This window comes from Salvelinus alpinus, chromosome 4 (genome assembly GCF_045679555.1).
Source record: "Salvelinus alpinus chromosome 4, SLU_Salpinus.1, whole genome shotgun sequence".
NCBI lineage: Eukaryota > Metazoa > Chordata > Actinopteri > Salmoniformes > Salmonidae > Salvelinus > Salvelinus alpinus.
The window spans coordinates 31739932-31755896 of NC_092089.1; the positions used below are offsets into that span (position 1 = coordinate 31739932).

The following is a 15965-nucleotide window of genomic DNA, read 5'->3' on the forward strand; positions in this document are numbered from 1 at the left end:
ACTGCTGAACCTCAAAGACGAGACACATCGTTACATATAAATAACATTTTCTTTATATCCTCTGAGTGTGTGTGTAGTTTGAGTGCGTGTAGTTTGTGTGTGCGTAGTTTGAGTGCGTGTAACAGAAAGACAGTGCTCCCATTCACTTGGATATGCATAGTTAGATGTAGACGCAGACAGAACACAAACATAGAAGCATTATTTTCACACAGTCAGTTGTCAACATGACATCCAGTTCCTCCTCTGTACCTCCTCAGTGCATAGAATACCAAAGACAAACCAGTTCTAACTGATCTACCTCGACAGTGCAGTGCATAGCCGCGGAAGAAGGAAGAGAGAGAAGGAAAAATATATAGATGCAGCTGTAGTGTAGAATTCCAAACAACAGCCAGTAAACTGTTACAAACAAGCCATTTGGGACAGAAATCCCTCGTCATCTTAAATGATCTTTGGAACTTTGTGTGTGTAAGAGTGCCCACACTCCTCAGCAACCGGTAATGCATTTCCTGAAATATATACTTTTTGTTAAGCGCCTCTTGTTTTCTAAAATGTTATTTGTTTTTCCAGAGTAGAGCAGGAGTTTTGAGTCCCATGCTGAATGAATGAAGGAATGCCCAGGCCAGAGGAATCACTTCCTGAGGTCATCAGAGTTCAGCCAGGTTCCGTACTCCTCCACGTCCCTCCTCACAACCAGGAGCATCTCTGCCACATCCGGAGACAGAACTTCACTGAGAAATGTACTGAGAAAGAGAGAAGAGGAGTGTTGTGAAGGAGAGAGAACGAATGGGAGAGTGAGAGAGACTGATTTACAAGAGTGCAAAGTACAAACTGTAACAAACAGACACTGTGGTAAGCCCCATGTGACCACTCCTCTAACAGGATGAGATCGAACTGACTAGTAGTCTACCACAGTCAAATTGTGGGCTGCGTTCAAGAGTTCCTGACAGGGTAACTCTACGTAAATAAAAATTACAGAGGGACATTTCTGTTTGCAAACAATTAGCATGACAAGTTTAGCATTTGTATATTTTTGCATTTATCACTATCAGCTGTAAAGTTGGAGATACTGTGTCTTTGATCAGGAGTTGTGCAATACATGTCTGCATAGTCGTCGTCCCTCCCTTCACTCACCGGAGACCTGCTTCGTTCCCGATGCAGACAGGACTCTTTAGTTTGGAGTCGAGGTTGTAGTAGTGTCCATTAACCTGGCGCACTGCAAGCCAGTGCCGCCGCTTGACGGGGAGGGACACAATTCCGAGAGAGACACGTGACGGAACGTTCAGGATGAACCCCTGGACCTTGTCAACACAGAGACTCTGTACTGTTCTGAGGGAGAAATAGGAAAAGGGAAGGAGATGTTGGTTTAAAATCAACAGAGCCACAGTGGTGGTGAGGGGAGGAACAGTGATGAACAGTAGAAGTAGACAGAATCTGTGGCGAAGTTTCCTTATCAGTATATTTTCTTTGGTCAATAAAACTTTAGCTCTTCGTGACCTGTAGCAGTACTTGGTTGGATTTGAATTTATTACACAGGTGTATTTCATTGCCAATCATCTCTTCCGAACCTGTCTGGGCCTGAGGTATTGAAGTCTGACCTGCGTTTGTCCCACCATACTGCAGCCAACTCTCTGCTCTGTAGGGCAGCCATGATGACGTTGACGTCATAGTTGCCTGTGCCCAGCATCGAGCGGTGAGGGTTCACCACACATTGTGGAGTTAGCCTGGGGAGGAAGGGGGAAGAGGGGAACATGGTAAAAACAGATTCACATGCTCTTGGAACTCATGGAGAAAGTGTGTGGTGGGTGCTCTTTGGATCACAGGCTTATAGCAGTACTTGATGATTTACATGCAGAGATTGCATATTGAAGAGTCTGTGTGTTATCATTGACACAAAGAACCCTGTTTAGCCAAAACACCACCCCCTAAAGATGACATTACACACACACATCGCCTGACCTAAGTGACCTCACCGCTTGCAGATGTCATCTGCCATCTCCTTGGTGAACACTTGTTCTTGCAGAACGTTGTTTAGAGCATGAATGGCGCACAACTCCAGTCGCTGCTTCTCATGGAAAACCTCTCCTTCGCTCATAATAACCCTGTTGATAGACAAAATACACAAAACATAAGCATGTTGACTGCAGCTGTCCAATACATTGTTGAATATATGAGCTTTCAACAAAACTGTGAAAAGGGAACAAAACAATAGCCATCTCCTCTGTAATACTCCAGAAAAAAACACGTGCATTCGAAGTCCAATAGAATGCTTAATTTCATTCAATTATTAGCTAACTTAACTAGATCAGTCTTTACCGTATTGGAAGTTGTCCGCAGTGTAATGGTCAAATAAAGCGGTGTATCAAAGTCAGTAATAGCTCTTTCGGTGCTCTTATTCCACGACAAACAAAATAATAAAATGTACCTAGCGTACACGTAAATCTATTATACATAAACTTGTTGATTTTACGCTCACAAGAACATGCTAGTGAACTCTCTAGTAAGAATGGGGAACAACCGGAAGCTTGATTGTTGTTGTTCAACTGTCACGCCCCGTAAATTGGAGCGAGCGTAGTTTTTGTCCTCGCTGAATTTCTCTGCAACGCGCATCAGGCTATCCAATCAGTGAATAGTGCGCGCTGAAAGCCAGGAACTATGCGTGGTGCCAGCAAAGATGGCGCGCCTGCAAAAGCCCATAGACTTAGATAGACATCGCATCATTGTATATGTACTATTATGGCGTTTGTGAGAGCAGGGGCAGCGCAATTGAGGGCATCTCTATTTTGAAGTAATCCATTTTCTAGGATTTGGTAAACAAACTGAATGTGTGCATACCACTGAGATATAATAAGAACTGAAGACTACATCCAAGATGTCCGCCCGTTGTTTTCAAGGTAATCTACTCACTTTCGCATACATTGATTAATTTCATGGACGGTCTATATCTGGGATGCAACCGCACAAGGAGCGCAAGCAGGGATGACGTCATCACATCATCCAAAAACAGAGCAGACATTTGATGAATATAAAATGTTAATATCTTCGGCTGTGAGTGATGGATTTCAAAGATGATGGTACTAAAAAACACATGTTATATTTCTTTGTATTATCTTTTACCAGATCAAATGCGTTATGTTGTCCTACATTAATTTCACATTTCCACAAACTTCAAAGTGTTTCCTTTCAAATGGTATCAAGAATATGCATATCCTTGCTTCAAATCCTGAGCTACAGGCAGTTAGATTTGGGTATGTCATTTTAGGCGAAAATTTAAAAAAAGGGTCCGGTCCTTAAGATTAAACTGTGGTACAGAAGCAAAACTGTGGGAGCAGTCAAAATCATTCTTCTTGACCGGAACCCTGGCCTCTTGGTGCATACTGCCACCTGGAGTCGTTGTTTGAACAGGTATAAAGCTTGCCAATTTACTGCCACCTGCAGTTATGGAATGTTTGTTCACAAGTATAATGCATTGGCTGATCCCTCCTGGTGACCTGGTTGGAATTATGTGATCCTTTCTTAACCCATAGGAAGTCCCACCCAGTGACTACTTCAAAATGGTGAAAGTGCTCAATGGCGCTGCCCATTCTAAAATAGACATTTGGGCACTAGAGTCCTCTATCTATCTCTATGGGAAAAGCCACAAACATCCTGTCCAACAGCGTTACAAATTAGTGCCTTAGTATAAACTGTTTAGCTGTTTAATGTAAATAAAAATGATTGAATTACCTTATTGTATTTTATTGTATTTTTACAACATCGCAATTAAGAGCCATAAAAATTACATTTGACAAAAAGTATTTGCATATGACACAAGCAAACATGTCATTAATCGAAAAACATTTTCTGATTGCAGAGAGGGCCACAAGGGGAAATCTATGTGCACTGTTTTCCTACAAATAATTCGAAGAAAACATCCAGAACCAGAATCCAAAAATAAAAACACGCAGACAATGTAGTGATGAGGCGCACTTTAGTGGTCAATAGAAATACTGCAGGAAAAAGTCTCAGTGGGGGTTAAAGGCCAAAAACTTCCCTTCCAAAATGATGGATACTAGGAATAATTTAAATGTAATGTTACTTGGAATGTACCTTTTCAAATCTCCACTGTATCTTGAGGATATTAATAATCACTCATCTACATTAATTTACTTTTAAATAACAGGCAATTTTCTGTCTGGCACATGGTAGGCACTTTCCCACTCTGGCCTTTGTGACCATAGTTCTCAGGATGGTTGGTCAGGGCCAGGGGCTTTCAAATTCAATCTGAGTTTATGTCCCCTCAGTCACACAGATGTCAGTAGACTGGGGTTGGCAGGCTGTGATGTTTTCTGTTTTTTGTTTGTACGGAAGCAACACTTACATTAGATTTGCTGTGAGCTGTAAAAGTTTCCTCCATGCAAGTAATACATGTGATAAGAGTCTTACAGGTACAGATATTTAACCCCTTATTATAATGTTGGATGTCAGTGCTTGATGGTTTGGTACCTTAACAATGGGCAAATAAATGTTTTACCTCATGCAACAAGGGGTTACGTACCCAGGTTTTATTGTGCTGCTCACCAAAAGTCATGAAGAGTGAAATGGTGATTTGTGGAAGATCCTAAAAAATTATGTGGACAGGTTTGAGAAATAGCTACATTTGTTGTAATGTCTTGGAATGGATGGCGTTATGTGTGAACATTAGAATGAAGACCATATTGTTACACAAAGTTGCTATTGTAGCAATTCCCAAGCATATCTAACATTTTGACAAATAGTTCATGCTTCTGATAGCATCGAACGTTCTAAATTCTCTCTGATTTGTTGCATTCTAGCCTGGTTGCCATCTCTGTATCTCTGCTCAGCTATTACATTCCACTCCTTGCCAAAGCAAATGACAGGAGTGGCAAGGAGTTGAATGTTAGCTAAAAAGACTGGTACCTCGACTAGTTGTATTCAATTAAAATTAAATCAAATCAAATTGTATTTGTCAAACGCTTCGTAGAAAACAGGTGTAGACTCACAGTGATATGCTTACATACGGGTCCTTTTCCAACAATGCATAGTTAAAGATCAAATAAAATAAATACAAATAAAATCGAAATAGTAACACAAGGAATAAATATGCAGTGAATAACGAGGGAGTGTGAAGGGGTACAACATAATTGAGGTAGCTATGTATTGTACATATAGATGGTGGTAAAGAGAATAGGCAACAGGATAGATAATAGACAGTAGCGTATGAGGTGAGTGTGAAGGTGTGTGGCGTCAGTATGCATGAGTGTGTTAGTATATGTGAGTGTGCATAGAGTCACTGCAGGTAGTCATTTCTCAATATTGTTTAGAAGTCTTATTTATTTTAACTAGGCAAGTCAGTTAAGAACAAATTCTTATTTACAATGAGGGCCTAGCCTCCCAAACCCTAACCCAGACGACACTGGGCCAATTGTGCCACGCCCTATGGGACTCACAATCATGGCCAGTTGTGATACAGCCTGGAAACGAACCAGGCTCTGTAGTGACACCTCTAGTACTGAGCCGCAGTGCCTTAGACCGCTGCACCACTCAGAGACTTCTTTGGTTTGGGGGTAGAAGCTGTTCAGGGTCCTGTTGGTTCCAGACCTGGTACATTTATTTGATTGGTACCACTTGCGGCAGCAGAGAGAACAGTCTTTGATAATTTGTTAAGCCTTCCTCCGACACTGCCGTCTATAGGTATATTGTATGGTAGAGTTAGGTTCACTGGGGTTAGGTTATATTGAAGTTTAGAAAAAAGTTTATATTGTGTGCGGCTGTCTGTCAATATGAAGGCCTACCCTCTGGGTGGGTATGAGTTTTTCAAACACACCTATGGCTTGGAAGCATTTTTGACATTCTCGACTTTGGATGGCTGGTGGAAATGCCAAGTATGATGACGACAGAGCACCTACGATATGTGATTGGTCTTGTTGGTTACGTTGTTTGTACACGTGTTGTATGGCTAAAATCCCGATTGGTCAAGACAACACAATTTCATTTGGGAGACGTAGTTGTGTTCCGTGTCAACGAAAATAGTAGCTGGCTAGCTACTCTAGCACTTGGCCACCACATAACTTTGGCTAGAAACACTTTCTTCCAGTAGCTCGCTTCCCTTCACTGTATACCCCAAAAAGCAGGCTGTTTTTAGCAGAATAACGAACTGGAGTTTACGTGCTATCAGTGTGTCTGAACTGTTGAGGAGAAGAATTTCAGCTAGCAAGCTGCAGCTGGCTAACGTTAACGCGTTAACATAACTTGATCGCTTGCTTGGCCATTCGAGATCTAAATAGTCGGCGATAACTGCATTTATTCATTTATTTGAGGTGTCGTGGACCACTTTCTCATCGATCAAGCATAAGCTGCAAGCATTTATTAGTTGTTAACTACCGTTGCTATTTAGACGAGGATCACAGAGTTAGCTAGCCCCAGTCACCTGAATACTAATATTCTTCGGAAGACATGGTAAGTTAAAATTGTCTACAAACACTTAAATAAATGGATACAATTATTAGTTATTTAGCTAGCTAACAAAGCAAGTCAAAATGTTTGCCAGCTGTTTAGCTAACTTTAACTAGCTAACTACAGTAACGTTACTTAGCCGAGACCTAATTTAGCTAGCTAGTTAAGTTGGGTAACTAACGTTAGTTGGTTGTTTGCTTGCTATAGTTAACTAACTGGCGTTAGCTGATAACGTTAGCTACGATTTTATTTTGCAGGCTAGTTCAGTGTTGACACTTCTCCCGAACACAATTTAAATGGCAAATTGTCCAACATAAAGATCAATCACTAACTAACTATTACACAATTATCAGCAAATGAACTATCATAACGTTAGCACACCCCAAAGTTGGCGTATGTAGCTACCTATGCAAGTTAGCTAGCTACCTAATGATGATGATTTGGCTGGCTAGCTACCTAATGTTAGCTTGCTAACTAGGTATCTTATTTCCTCTCTTTTAGCTAAATTGATGAGCTGTAATAAGAACTACATCAATATGTTACACGATTTGGCGATTTAATGGTACATTAGCTATTTGACTTGACAATGATGTGAACTAGTCAGTCATTTTAGCCAGCAATGCTACCATTAGCTAGCTTTCGGCTAACTGTTAATTCGCTAGCTAGCTACAACCTAGCTTTATTTGACAAAGACAGAATGGCTAACTTGATGTCCGTTTTGTATGGCTAGAAAATGCTAATACAATATCTTAACTTTGACCGGTTTGTACATTTATCAATGAAGTAAACTGCCAGACATTGGCTGAAATCGCAGTTGTCAGTTGTGACACACAGCTTATCCACTGCACTCTCATGATGATATTAACGTGAATCACCACCTGGCCTGTACTGTAGACGACTCAACTCCACGATTTACGATGGAGTTGTGCAGCGACTAGTGTGGGCAAACTGGAGTTTCTTAGTCCCATACAATTCCGTTTTTATCAAAAACTTCTGATTATAGCATCCAAAGAATAGCCCGCAATTACACAGACGTGTGTAATTGTGGGCTATTCTATGGGTGTTGAAATCATTCGTTTTTTATTTAAATAGATTTTTTGACTAAGGAGCTCCAGTCTGTTCACACTAATCGCAGCTCATCTCCATCATAAATCGTGGAGTTGAGTTTAATCGGCTACAGGCCTAAGGCTTATCAGACAGTAGATAGCTACATTGATTCTGAGCAACCATTTTGGTGACAGCTTTACTGAAATTTGAGATTTTCCTGTTATTGTGTTTGTGATCATGGGATTTGTGAGTTCCATATCCTATAGTATTTACCATATTTGCACCTTTCTGTTGGTAGTGGGACAGAATAGTAATGTATGTGTGTGCCCCATTTATAGAACTCCAATGTAGAGAACTTGCCGCCCCAGGTTCTGCGTCTGGTGTACAAAGAGGTGTCTGCACTAGCTGCAGATCCCCCTGAGGGCATCAAGATCTACCCCAGCGAAGAAGACATCACAGAACTCCATACAGCCATTGAGGGACCAGGTAACGCATACCTCTGTCATGGGAAATGTTTTGGCTGCCTAGGCAAGCTGTAATGTAGAACATGCTGGGGTTGACATTAAGCTATCGAAGGTGCTTGTCCATCGAGCAAGTACAGGCAAAGGTCATAGTCACTTGCCCAAAAAACGAAAATGGTCTTTTACACGTACAAATGTAAAAAATGTGAACATTGTTTGAATGAGTCAGCACACTAATGACACTATTCAAAACCCTTTTTTCATACGTTTCATGCTAATTCTGTAAAGAAGTTCCCTTAAGGCGTCAGCATGCTTCAGTTCGGCTGGCGGTTAGCCTAAGTCGGCTAGGCGAACCAAACGAGTGTGCTCGCATACTCCCTTAAAAGACCTTCACTTGGAAAAACAAGTAAAAAGCAGAAATAGTATTGTTTGTCCATTTTTAAACGCAATAGCCAGTATACACTTCCTCAGCATAGTCAGAATTAATCTAAGATAACTCAAGAAATCTGTCAATAGTTTTGATGTTTTTGACAAGGATGTTTGCAGTATTTCGTAATGAAACATTTTCATGAAAACGAGTCTCTTGTTGAATGACAACCGACTTCACTGAAGAATCCCTACAGTTGGCCAATCACTGACAAAGGGGTGTAGACTTCGGCTACTGACTCTGGCTACCAACTTTGGCTTGCCGCAAGAAAAAATGTGCGCCCGAAAAAAGAAAGAAAAAACTTACCGAAGTCCAAAACTAATAAAAACGGCGCAAAATATTGTCTTAATATATGCACAAACTCTTCCGAACTGTTTCGGCTGGGAAGCATGCAGACGCCTTTACTCTGATAGACTTCTGATGAAAAGGGTTAAAGTGTGTGTTAAAGTATGAAGTAATGATCACACATGTAAAATACTCCATAGAGGCATGAAATTTAAGTCTCCTGTACTTATGTGTACTTTTCAGACAATAGTTCTGAAAGTAGCTCTCAGCAGCCAAAGTGGTACTTGGAAATTGCATACTATCGCTCTGCTGAGTGTATCTTGTTGACTGTCACTCAAATGGTGAGGAGCTGAAGCTCATTTGCTGAAGCTAGTTGCTAGGGGCTGGCCCACATGGGGTAAAATGTAGGGGAAATGGTGCAGCACAGCTTCCAGAAAAGTCGCTTTTAAACTCTTGATTTCGTGGCTAATTCAGGTTAGACCTCAACTATGCTCAGATTATACACTGGCTAGCTAACACTACTAGTGGCAGTTGGCACAAAGGCCTAAACATTTTATTTAGTTGTCCAATCTTCACTGTCTGAACTAGAAAACACTTAGGCCTACTTAAGTTGCAAGGTAATTTGTTAAATTATGGACTCCTACCGCCATTTGAGCACTGACATTTGCTACCGAAACAGGTGCGTCTTTCTCATCAATATCACTGCACATTTAGCCTACTCCTGTTTTAACAGGGTGTAATTAGCTTATTATTGGCTATTTGCCTTCACATCAAAACAATGTTTTTGTTACATATGTCCATCTGTAACCTATTCTAAATGACAGACTAGCAGTTCGCTAAATAGACCGGATGCATTAATTTTTTTCAAATCTGCAGCTCGTAGTTGGAACACATTTCCCTACTTTAATCAACCAGTCCATTTCGAATTTGTGATAAAGCTGTCGTGATTTGGCAAGGAATGTAGCTTGTCTACAGTTTTGTTTGTGTATCCCATCTGTTAGATGCATTTTTATAGGCAGTAATTTCTATCGTCTTAATGGGAGCTTGGGTGCGCAACGCGCTTGTGTAGATGGAGCGGTCGGATCTGAATGGAATGAGATGCGTAACGGAGGTGAAAGAATGTAGAGAGAACTGTGATCACTTGGCTTGATTTATTTTTTTGTTGAGTCGTTTTTGCACATGAACAAATGGAACTCCAGTCGACGTGAATTAACGCTAGTCTTCAGGACAAAAGGCAGATTCCATCTTACCGACTGTTCAGTTTACCTGGCCTGGACAACCGCTAATGTCAACCCCTGCTTGACGTGGTTTATTTATTGTGCTTCAATAGAAGGAACCCCGTTTGCCGGGGGTGTTTTCCGGATGCGCCTGGTCCTGGGGAAGGACTTCCCTGCTGCACCACCGAAGGGCTACTTCCTAACCAAGATCTTCCACCCTAATGTCGGCCACAAGGGAGAGATCTGTGTCAACGTCCTGAAGAGGGACTGGAGGGCAGAGCTGGGACTCAGACATGTATTACTGGTAAGAAACATTTAAGCATCTCTATGGGTGCTACTTAATAATCCAAAATAGCAATGGGTGAAAGAAAATATTGTATCTGGTGCATTTTATATTCTTAACATTTTGTTTAGTGGTTCAAGGAAAACCTTGAAATATACCCTGATGACTCACTGGTGTTCATTCTCTCTCTCCCCTCAGACTATCAAGTGCCTTATGATCCATCCCAACCCTGAGTCGGCTCTCAACGAGGAGGCGGGGCGTCTGCTCCTGGAGGACTATACAGAGTATGCGTCCCGTGCTCGCCTCCTGACTGAGATCCATGCCATGGGGGGGCACGGGGGGACGTCGGGGGTGCCCCAGGACCCCGCCGATGGCCCCCAGCCAAAAAAACATGCAGGGGACCCTACCAAGAGGGCGTTGGGGCCAGGGGTTGCCCCCTCTGCTGCTCTGGGTAACGGAGCCAATGGAAGCAGTACTACCTCCAGCAGTAGTAGTAGCAATAGTAATGTTGTAGGGAAGAAGAAAACTGATAAAAAGCGAGCGTTGAGACGACTCTAATGCTGCTTGGAGTCTTCTCTCTCTCTCTGTGTGTGTGTGTGTATATACTGAATATTGTTCCCCTCTCCCAGACTCTTTCTATACCCCTGACTCTGTACTGTCCCTTTTGTACTCATTGCATCTGGTATCCCTGTTCATTTCTTATTGCCATATATTCTCCCAATCCCCTGTGGATAAATCCATTTGCATTCAATTACTTTTTGACAGCACCCCTTTTTGATTTGAATGAAACCTTCCGTACATATTTGTCTGTTGTAGAAGTGCTCAGAAAAATGAGTTTTTGGATCTGAATGCCAAAAGATAAAGGTGCTCAAATTTGACCCCTTTTGCATACCCCACCACACAATGAGACATCCATGTCTACATCACTGGAAAAGATAAACGGTTGAGATTTGATATATTTTAAAAGCTTGCAAACAGGGTTGTCAGACTATTTATTTAGTCATTTCTTGTTTGGGTGGGGTATGCAAAATGGGGCAACTTTGAGCACCTTTATCTCCTGAATGTTTTTGGCATTTAGGGAACATGGCACATGGGAAAACATGTATGGAAAGTTTTGTTTAAAACAAAAGGGATGTTGTGAAAAAGTGACTGAATTCAAATGGGTTCACCGCTGTGTGTGTTAGTTCTCTCCATGGTTCCTCGCTGTCATGATCTGAGAAAGGTTTTATTGTGTTTCATACACAGCACTAGTGATTGTGTGTGTCATACAGTAGCTAGACTGTTTGAGCTTCAGTCTGACTCATCTCCCCTATCTGAAATTAGGCTTCTTTCTGTTCAGTGTTCACTAAACAAAATGTCTTAGATATTTTGCAGAAACAGAAAATTCCTCTTCACCCCACCCCCTTCTTGACATGGCTTCTGTTGCTGAAATGGTACTGTGTACTGCCCAGCTAGCCTCGTGTTGGGAAACTGGTGAGATGTTTTGTCATATTTGAGTTGAGTTACCTTATACGAGATCAGGTTGTCGGAAGGGAGTCAGGGTAGAGGACTTATTAGAAGATTATGCAATGTTTTTGATTCATAGAGTGAAACGCAACATGATGAGATGGTCATTCATTGGGTAGTCAAATGAGGAAGCAACAATGAGAAGTTTTCCTAGAAAATGTTTGTCTAGTAGTGGTCGAAATGAGATGGACACGAAGGGAGCAACATTTGGTCTAATTATTACTTTTAAAAATGATTTCACCCCTATTTTTTTGTAAATGTTTATCCCCATGTATGACTATTCTGTTTTTGCATTTTTACAAAATTGTCATTGTTTATTCATTGTCCAGTATTTGCAAGAGTGGTTTTAAAGTGACATGTCTATATTCAGATGTCTTGGTGCGTGTATGAAGTAGGTTATTGTCCATACAGGATTAGGTTAGGGTGCAGGATTGTGCATATCATTGATTATTAATTATATCCCATATATAATTATGGATATTTATTTATATGGTCATAGCGGCACATCTGGTCTTTAGTACTAATTTGCCAATAGTGTACTTGTGAACCTTTTATTGTAAAATGTTTTTCATTTGATTTGTATGGATCAAATACCTGCTCCAGTCGTATGCACTATCCAGCTCCTATCCTGTTCCCATATGGGCCAGAATTGGAAAAAAACTATGTAATGGTCAATAGGGAAGCCTCAACAGATTTGATAGAAAGGAACTCCCCAGTTGATCGTCTCCTCTGGCTGGGTTTCCTGGGCATGTTTTCTCCCTCCGTTCTAAATGCATGTTGGCTCCTACATTTCCCAGGGAAACAATCAACAGTTGTCTTTTACTTTGGTGGGAGAAGGTGCCTGGGAAACAGTCATTGTGCGAAACTTAACGGGTGGGTATTTTTGTGTCCATTTTAAGTTATTTAAATTAATAAATTAGGAAAATTTGGACAAATGTATCATTTAGTTCTTTCTTCAGTGTTGGTAAGATATTGAACATGTTATATGGTGTGAATAGCATTGCTCTCTGTGGTACAGTAGTATAATGACAGGGAAGGGAGAAATCAGATTTTTAGAGAGCCCCCAATGTAGGTTGTCTATCTGGGGCATATTTCATAGTATAAACAGGATTAATTTCCTCTTCATCTGTAAAGGTCTGAGAACACGGGATGGGTGAAAAGCAACAGGGGAAATGAGTTGGAGGGAGCCACTACACTGTTGAGCTCCACCCATTGTGTCATGAATTCCATACACACCTGTTTAGTCTAGTGGAATGTGCCCCCAGCAAGCAGGCTGTCAGTTGATGTACGTAATGAAGGGCTCCTTCCTCTGGCGTGGCTGCAGTGAGCAGCATGCAGAGCAACCAGCTACCCATCTGGTTGGAAATATGTCTGACATCCTGGTATTGCCCTCAGACACCTGGGTGTTGGGCTGGAGGTGACGCTAGGAAACCCCCCTGTTTAGAAAGGTTTTTCACCTTCTAGTCCCCCTCAGTGGAAAGGTTGATTCAACCGTCTATCAGAGTACCCTACCACCTTGACGATTATGGGGATAGAAAATACGGAGTGGCTGCGGATCCAACTTCCCAACAGCTAAATGTCCCGAAGCTTTTGCTCGTGTGAAATTCTCTACTTCACACACAGTCTTGGCTTTACAAATAAAGAACAGGCTACTGTTGCGACTGGTTCTCATTTAGATAAAGTTAGATCAAAGCTGAAACAATGTCTGCAAAAACAAGCGAGGAGAAGAGAGGTCCAGAAAAGTCTTATCGACAGCCACTGCCTAGAAAATGGGTGTGTTCGGGCGGTAAGCCTAACGAAGCCGACTAGACGAAAGTCCTTGGGTGAAGTCTGTGGAGGTGCATCTGCAACAGCCGAAAGTCAGACACTAGTGGTTTTCCAACAGCAAGGCTCAGATCAACATGGCAGTGCCAACATAGCTGCTTTTTTTGCAAAAGTTCTAAAGAATAAATGTAAAAGTTTATCACACACTCACAAACTGAAAACATAATGTGTGTACATTTAAATGATTAGAAAGTCTCATATCACTTTCAGTTGTAACCCCTGGAGCTTTAGAATCGTGGCAAGTTGGTAATGTCTGGTCACGTTCGCGTGGGTCATTCAAAAACACCCTAATGATTGGTTGACAAATAGTGCCTCCCACTATACAGGTGATGGCTGCATGGTGTGGGGTGATGGCTGCATGGTGCAGGTGATGAGAAGCACCTGCGGCGACTTCTTCAGAAACTGCATGACGTTTGATCACATGATTTTTGTAAGGTTCGTGCAGTTGACATGTAGGTGAAAGGCGGACAATTTTTATAACTATAATGCAACATACTTTAAATGGTAGTGACCAACGATGGTCACGATTTGACAAAGTGATCCACTTGAACGTGCCCAACTTTACATAAATCATGTGAACAAAGGTCATGAAGGTTTGACTGCAGTCGACAGTAAGTTTCTGCAGGTGCTCTTCACCAACTTCATCCTGTAGCCATCACCTGCATTGTGGGAGGCTCTATTGTCAACCAATCATTAGTTTTTTTTTATATGACCCACACCAATGTGACCAAAGACATGACTGAAACAGGAACCAACTTTGCCGCAATTCATGTATACAGTGGATATGTACAAATGAATGTGATATTTGAGGCTCTCCTTTGCCAATTGATCGGTAAATGTGCACACATAGTGGCAAGAAAAAGTATGTGAACTCTTTGGAATTACCTGGATTTCTGCATAAATTGGTCATAAAATTTTATCTAATCTTCATCTAAGTCACAACAATAAACAAACACAGTCTCCTTAAACTAATAACACAATTATATGTTTTCATGTCTTTATTGAACACACCGTGTAAACATTCACAGTGTAGGGTGGAAAAAGAATGTGAACCCTTGCATTTAATAACTGGTTGACCCTCTGCAGTAATAAACTCAATCAAATGTTTTCTGTTGTTGTGGATCAGACCTGCACAATGGTCAGGAAGAATTTTGGACCATTCATCTTTACAAAACTGTTTCATTTTAGCAATGTGTTTGGTGTGATCCGCTCTCGAGGTCATGCCACAGTATTTTAAATCGGGTTGAAGTCAGGACCACTCCAGAAGGTGTATTTTCTTCTGTTGAAGCCATTCTGTTGTTGATTTACTTCCGTGTTTTGGGTCGTTGTCCTGTTGCATCACCCAACTTCTGTTGAGCTTCAATTGGCAGACAGATAGCCTTACATTCTCCTGCAAAATGTCTTGATAAACTTGGGAAAAAATTTTTTCGTCGATGATAGCAAGTTGTCCAGGCCCTGAGGCAGCAAAGCAGCCCCAAAACATGATGCTCCCTCCACCATACTTTACCGTTGGGATGAGGTTTTGATGTTGGCGTGCTGTGCCTTTTTTTCCACACAAAATGTTGTGTGTTCCTTCCAAACAACTCAACTTTAGTTTAATCTATCCACAGAATATTTTGCCAGTAGTGCTGTGGAACATCCAGATGCTCTTTTGCGAGCTTCAGACGTGCAGCAATGTTTTTTTTTTGGACAGTGGTAGCTTCTTCTGTGGTGTCCTCCCATGAACACCATTCTTGTTTAGTGTTTTACATATCGTAGACTCGTCAACAGAGATGTTAGCATGTTCCAGAGATTTCTGTAAGTCTTTAGCTGACACTAGGATCCTTCGTAACCTCATTGAGCATTCTGCACTGTGCTCTTGCAGTTATCTTTGCAGGATGACCACTCCCAAGGTGAGTAGCAACAGTGCTGAACTTTCTCCATTTATAGACAATTTTTTCTTACCATGGACTGATGAACGTCAAGGCTTTTAGAGATACTTTTGTAACCCTTTCCAGCTTTATGCAAGTCAACAATTCTGAGATCTCTTTTGTTTGAGGCATGGTTCACATCAGGCAATGCGTCTTGTGAATAGCAAACTCACATTTTGTGAGTTGTTTTTTATATGGCAGTGCAGCTCTAACCAACATCTCTGATCTCATCTCATTGATTGGACTCCAGGTTAGTTGATTCCTGACTCCTTTTCTAACCTACACTGTGAATGTTTAAATTATGTATTCAATATAGACAAGAAAAATACAATAATTTGTGTGTTATTATTTTAAGCATGCTGTGTTTTGTCTATTATGACTAAGATGAAGATCAGATCAAATGTTATGACTAATTTATGCAGAAATCCAGGTAATTCCAAAAGGTTCACATACTTTTTCTTGCCACTGTATATTTTCAGTTAGTGAGTGTGTGATATGGGGGCTGGAGACGTGTTTATTTCCACATTATAAAGAACAACTTTTCTACGCAAT

The 15965-nt window shown here is 41.2% G+C and overlaps 2 protein-coding genes across 3 annotated transcripts; one reads left to right on the plus strand and one right to left on the minus strand.

Moving 5' to 3' along the window:
- Window positions 1-30: 30 nt before the first annotated feature.
- Window positions 31-2619, minus strand: josd2 (Josephin domain containing 2). 2 transcript variants are annotated; one of them, XM_071395044.1, is made up of 5 exons: window positions 2314-2619; window positions 1971-2099; window positions 1596-1721; window positions 1132-1326; window positions 31-740 (listed from the first exon to the last, which is right to left on the minus strand). In XM_071395044.1, exons 2-5 carry the CDS (start codon window positions 2090-2092, stop codon window positions 629-631), a joined length of 555 nt encoding a protein of 184 aa, XP_071251145.1. In that variant the 5' UTR covers window positions 2093-2099; window positions 2314-2619; the 3' UTR covers window positions 31-628. The 2 variants fall into 2 exon arrangements, with proteins under 2 accessions (XP_071251145.1, XP_071251144.1); XM_071395043.1 differs by having other exon boundaries at window positions 1566-1721; window positions 2314-2589.
- A 3320-nt stretch (window positions 2620-5939) lies between these two features.
- ube2s (ubiquitin-conjugating enzyme E2S) lies at window positions 5940-12618 on the plus strand. Its single transcript, XM_071395045.1, has 4 exons — window positions 5940-6456; window positions 7839-7986; window positions 10004-10194; window positions 10372-12618. The coding sequence occupies exons 1-4, from the start codon at window positions 6454-6456 to the stop codon at window positions 10729-10731; spliced, it is 702 nt and encodes a 233-aa protein (XP_071251146.1). The 5' UTR covers window positions 5940-6453; the 3' UTR covers window positions 10732-12618.
- The last annotated feature ends 3347 nt before the right edge of the window (window positions 12619-15965 follow it).

Bases quoted from the DNA above. Each gene is read 5' to 3' on its own strand.
- josd2 (XM_071395043.1), bottom strand. From the start codon at position 2,092: ATGAGCGAAGGAGAGGTTTTCCATGAGAAGCAGCGACTGGAGTTGTGC. The intron at 1,722-1,970 runs GTGAGGTCACTT...CTTCCTCCCCAG, and splicing joins GCAGATGACATCTGCAAGCG to GCTAACTCCACAATGTGTGG. The intron at 741-1,131 runs GTGAGTGAAGGG...TCTCTTTCTCAG, and splicing joins GGGAACGAAGCAGGTCTCCG to TACATTTCTCAGTGAAGTTC.
- ube2s (XM_071395045.1), top strand. The intron at 7,987-10,003 runs GTAACGCATACC...GTGCTTCAATAG, and splicing joins TACAGCCATTGAGGGACCAG to AAGGAACCCCGTTTGCCGGG. The intron at 10,195-10,371 runs GTAAGAAACATT...CTCTCCCCTCAG, and splicing joins GACTCAGACATGTATTACTG to ACTATCAAGTGCCTTATGAT.